This window comes from Carcharhinus amblyrhynchos, unplaced genomic scaffold (genome assembly GCF_965287045.1).
Source record: "Carcharhinus amblyrhynchos unplaced genomic scaffold, sCarAmb.v2.hapA chromosome_1236, whole genome shotgun sequence".
Lineage (NCBI taxonomy): Eukaryota > Metazoa > Chordata > Chondrichthyes > Carcharhiniformes > Carcharhinidae > Carcharhinus > Carcharhinus amblyrhynchos.
In genome coordinates, this window is record NW_027650976.1 from 25,001 (window position 1) to 28,968 (window position 3,968).

Consider the following 3,968-nt stretch of genomic DNA (forward strand, 5'->3'; position numbering starts at 1 on the left):
AACACTCCCAGGACAGGTACAGCAGGGGGTTAGATACAGAGTAAAGCTCCCTCTACACTGTCCCCCCATCAAACACTCCCAGGACAGGTACAGCAGGGGGTTAGATATAGAGTAAAGCTCCCTCTACACTGTCCCCCCATCAAACACTCCCAGGACAGGTACAGCACGGGGTTAGATACAGAGTAAAGCTCCCTCTACACTGTCCCCCATCAAACACTCCCAGGACAGGTACAGCAGGGGGTTAGATACAGAGTAAAGCTCCCTCTACACTGTCCCCCCATCAAACACTCCCAGGACAGGTACAGCAGGGGGTTAGATACAGAGTAAAGCTCCCTCTACACTGTCCCCCCATCAAACACTCCCAGGACAGGTACAGCACGGGGTTAGATACAGAGTAAAGCTCCCTCTACACTGTCCCCCCATCAAACACTCCCAGGACAGGTACAGCACGGGGTTAGATACAGAGTAAAGCTCCCTCCACACTGTCCCCCCATCAAACACTCCCAGGACAGGTACAGCACAGGGTTAGATACAGAGTAAAGCTCCCTCTACACTGTCCCCCCATCAAACACTCCCAGGACAGGTACAGCACGGGGTTAGATACAGAGTAAAGCTCCCTCTACACTGTCCCCCATCAAACACTCCCAGGACAGGTACAGCACGGGGTTAGATACAGAGTAAAGCTCCCTCTACACTGTCCCCCCATCAAACACCCCCAGGACAGGTACAGCACGGGGTTAGATACAGAGTAAAGCTCCCTCTACACTGTCCCCATCAAACACTCCCAGGACAGGTACAGCACGGGATTAGATACAGAGTAAAGCTCCCTCTACACTGTCCCCATCAAACACTCCCAGGACAGGTACAGTACGGGGTTAGATACAGAGTAAAGCTCCCTCTACACTGTCCCCATCAAACACTCCCAGGACAGGTACAGTACGGGGTTAGATACAGAGTAAAGCTCCCTCTCCACGTTCTGGTTCCACTCACCTGACAGATCTTCTCCAGTGAGGGGACAAAGTAATCATCACAGACGATTGCGAGAGCGTAGAACATGTACATCGCCTTGGGATTGGACAGATGAAGATTAGAAATTTGAGAATGAAATTGAATGGATTATTAACGAAGTGAATAATTAAACCAAGTGCAGCATAAATGATTGAGAAAACTACGGAGCCTGCAAGGCAGGAGGTCCTCCAGCATTGGTGAAGGCCATTTGGCCCACCCTTCCTATGCTAGCTCTTTGAAAGATCTATCCAATTACTTCCCCTCCCCTCCACTCATTCCCTCCCACGGCCCTGCAAGTTGCTCCGTCATTGAATCTAACAGTGTAGGAGGCCATTCAGCCCATCGAGTCTGCACTAAACCCTATCCCCGTAACCCATTGCATTTCCCCAGCTCGTCCCCCTGACACTCGGGGCAATTTCGCACGGCCAATCCACCTCACGTTGGCCCAGTGCTCCAGCCGGGGTCTAACTCAGTGCTTCGAAAGGCTTTCACATCATTCTCCTTGTTCTTGTTCCTCTGTCCCTATTTGGGGGACAAGGATTGCGTTTTTTAAAAACACTCCCAACTCCTTCCTGCTCGGATTGTCTTCCCGAGACGGTTGGGTGAGCTCCTGAGCTTGGCCACGTGGTCAGTGGCAGGTGGGGAGTGGGGGGCGTGAGGGAAGAGCTAGGCCTCAGGCCTGGTCGGCCATTGTCCTTGTGGGGGGGACCGAACAATGGCTCCACTCTGCTGGGAGAGTTGATAGACCTTCTCCCACCCTGACCCCGCGGGTGGACGCGTTCTCGTCGCTTTTCAACAGCAGGTGGCGTCTCGAGGGGCGAGTAGGGATGGTGAACAAGGTCTGGCCTAGCGACACACCCAGACCCGAGAGTGAACGGGATAGTTACCCCCCCACCCCACCGCAACACCCCCAGGGATTGGGGTAGGAGACCGTACCCTCAAAAAGAAAGGAGGGAATAACTAGGTGGCAGAGAAAGAGGCAACACGAGTGCGGTAGACGTAGACACTAGAAGCAGGAGGAGGCCATTCAGCCCTTCGAACCTGCCCCGCCATTCATTGTGATCACGGTTGACCATCCAACCCTGATTTCACCCCCCCCACCCCCACCATACCCCTCGATCCCTTTAACCCCAAGAGCTCTCTCTGTGGGTGGTGCGGTGGGTCAGCACTGCCACCTCACAGCGCCGGGGTTCGACTCCCGGCTTGGGGGGGGGTCACCGTCTGTGCGGGAGTTTGCACATTCTCCCCGTGTCTGCGTGGGTTTCCTCCGGGTGCTCCGGTTTCCTCCCCACAGTCCCGAACGACGGGGCTGGGTTAGGGTGCTAAATTCTCCCTCGGCGTAACCCGGACAGGAGTGTGGGCGACTAGGGGGATTTTCACAGTGGCTTCATCGCAGTGTTAATGTCAGCCTAAAATCACACAACATTTTGGCCTCAACTACTTTGTGTGGGAGTGAATCCCACCGCTCTCTGGGTGAAGAAATTTCTCCTCACCTCAATTCTAAAAGGTTTACCCCGAATCCTCAAACTATCACCCCCCCTAGTTCTGGACTCCCCCCACCATGGGGAACATTCTTTCTGAATCTACCCTGTCTAACCCTGTTAGAATTTTATAAGTTTCTATCAGATCCCCTCTCACTCTTCTAAACTCCAGTGAATATAATCCTAACCCACTCAGTCTCTCGCGAACAAACCTCCTTACACAAAAAACATGCAGCAGAAAAGCTCCGTTCTGTCTCTCTTGTTCTGTGAAGATGTCATCGGGAAATTCGTGGATTCCTTAAGGAAACGGGAAAGAAAGACAGTCAATAGGAAGCTGGTTCTTCAATACAGGTTCACAAACCTCCCGTTAGGGAAGGAAATCTGCCGTCCTTACCCCGGTCTGGCCTACATGTGACTCCAGAGACACAGCAATGTGGGTGACTCTCAACTGCCCCTCCAAGGGGCAACTAGGGATGGGCAATAAATGCTGGTCCAGCCGGCGACATCCATGTCCCAGGGATGAATAAAAAAAGATAAGTATGAGGTTTTTGGAGTTTAATCTGGACAAATGTGAGGTGATGCATTTTGGAAGGTCTAATACAGATGGGAAATATACAGTAAATGACAGAGTATTGATAGGCAGAGGGATCTGGGTGTACAGGTACACAGGTCACTGAAAGTGGCAATGCAGGTGGAGAAGGTAGTCAAGAAGGCATACGGCATGCTTGCCTTCATCGGCCGGGGCACTGAGTTTAAAAATTGACAAGTCATGTTGCAGCTTTATAGAACCTTAGTGAGGCTGCACTTGGAATATAGTGTTCAATTCTGGTCACCACACTACCAGAAGGATGTGGAGGCTTTGGAGAGGGTACAGAAAAGATTTACCAGGATGTTGCCCTGGTATGGAGGGCATTAGCTATGAGGAGAGGTTGGAGAAACTTGGTTTGTTCTCACTGGAGTGACGGAGGTTGAGGGGAGACCTGATAGAAGTCTACAAGATTATGAGAGGCAGGGACAGAGTGGATAGAACATAGAACATAGAACACTACAGCACAAACAGGCCCTTCGGCCCACGAGTTGCGCCGATCACATCAACACCTACCAACCTACAGACCTATCTATAACCCTCAAACTCATTAAACCCCATATACTCATCCAGAAGTCTTTTAAAAGACCCCAGCGAGTTCGCCTCCACCACCACTGACGGCAGCCGATTCCACTCACTCACCACCCTCTGAGTGAAAAACTTACCCCTAACATCACTTCTGAACTTCCCTCCCTGTACCTTAAATCTGTGTCCTCTCGTAGCAACCATTTCAACCCGGGGAAATAGCCTCTGAGAGTCCACCCTATCTATTCCTCTCAACATTTTGTAAACTTCTATCAGGTCGCCTCTCAACCTTCGTCTCTCCAGGGAAAAGAGTCCCAGCTCCCTCAACCTAACTTCATAAGGCATGCCTCCCCGTCCAGGCAACATCC

At 51.7% G+C, this 3,968-nt stretch overlaps 1 protein-coding gene across 1 annotated transcript in view; it reads right to left on the reverse strand.

The window, feature by feature from the left end:
• LOC145340641 (sodium/potassium/calcium exchanger 3-like) overlaps positions 1-2,786 on the reverse strand; it is a gene marked incomplete at both ends in the record, with an annotated part of 25,162 nt that extends 22,376 nt beyond the window's left edge. Inside the window, 2 exons of the mRNA XM_080185109.1 lie at positions 991-1,065; positions 2,710-2,786. Of these exons, the coding sequence (XP_080041235.1) occupies positions 991-1,065; positions 2,710-2,786 (152 nt within the window). The remainder of the gene's footprint in view (positions 1-990; positions 1,066-2,709) is intronic.
• Positions 2,787-3,968: the final 1,182 nt, after the last annotated feature.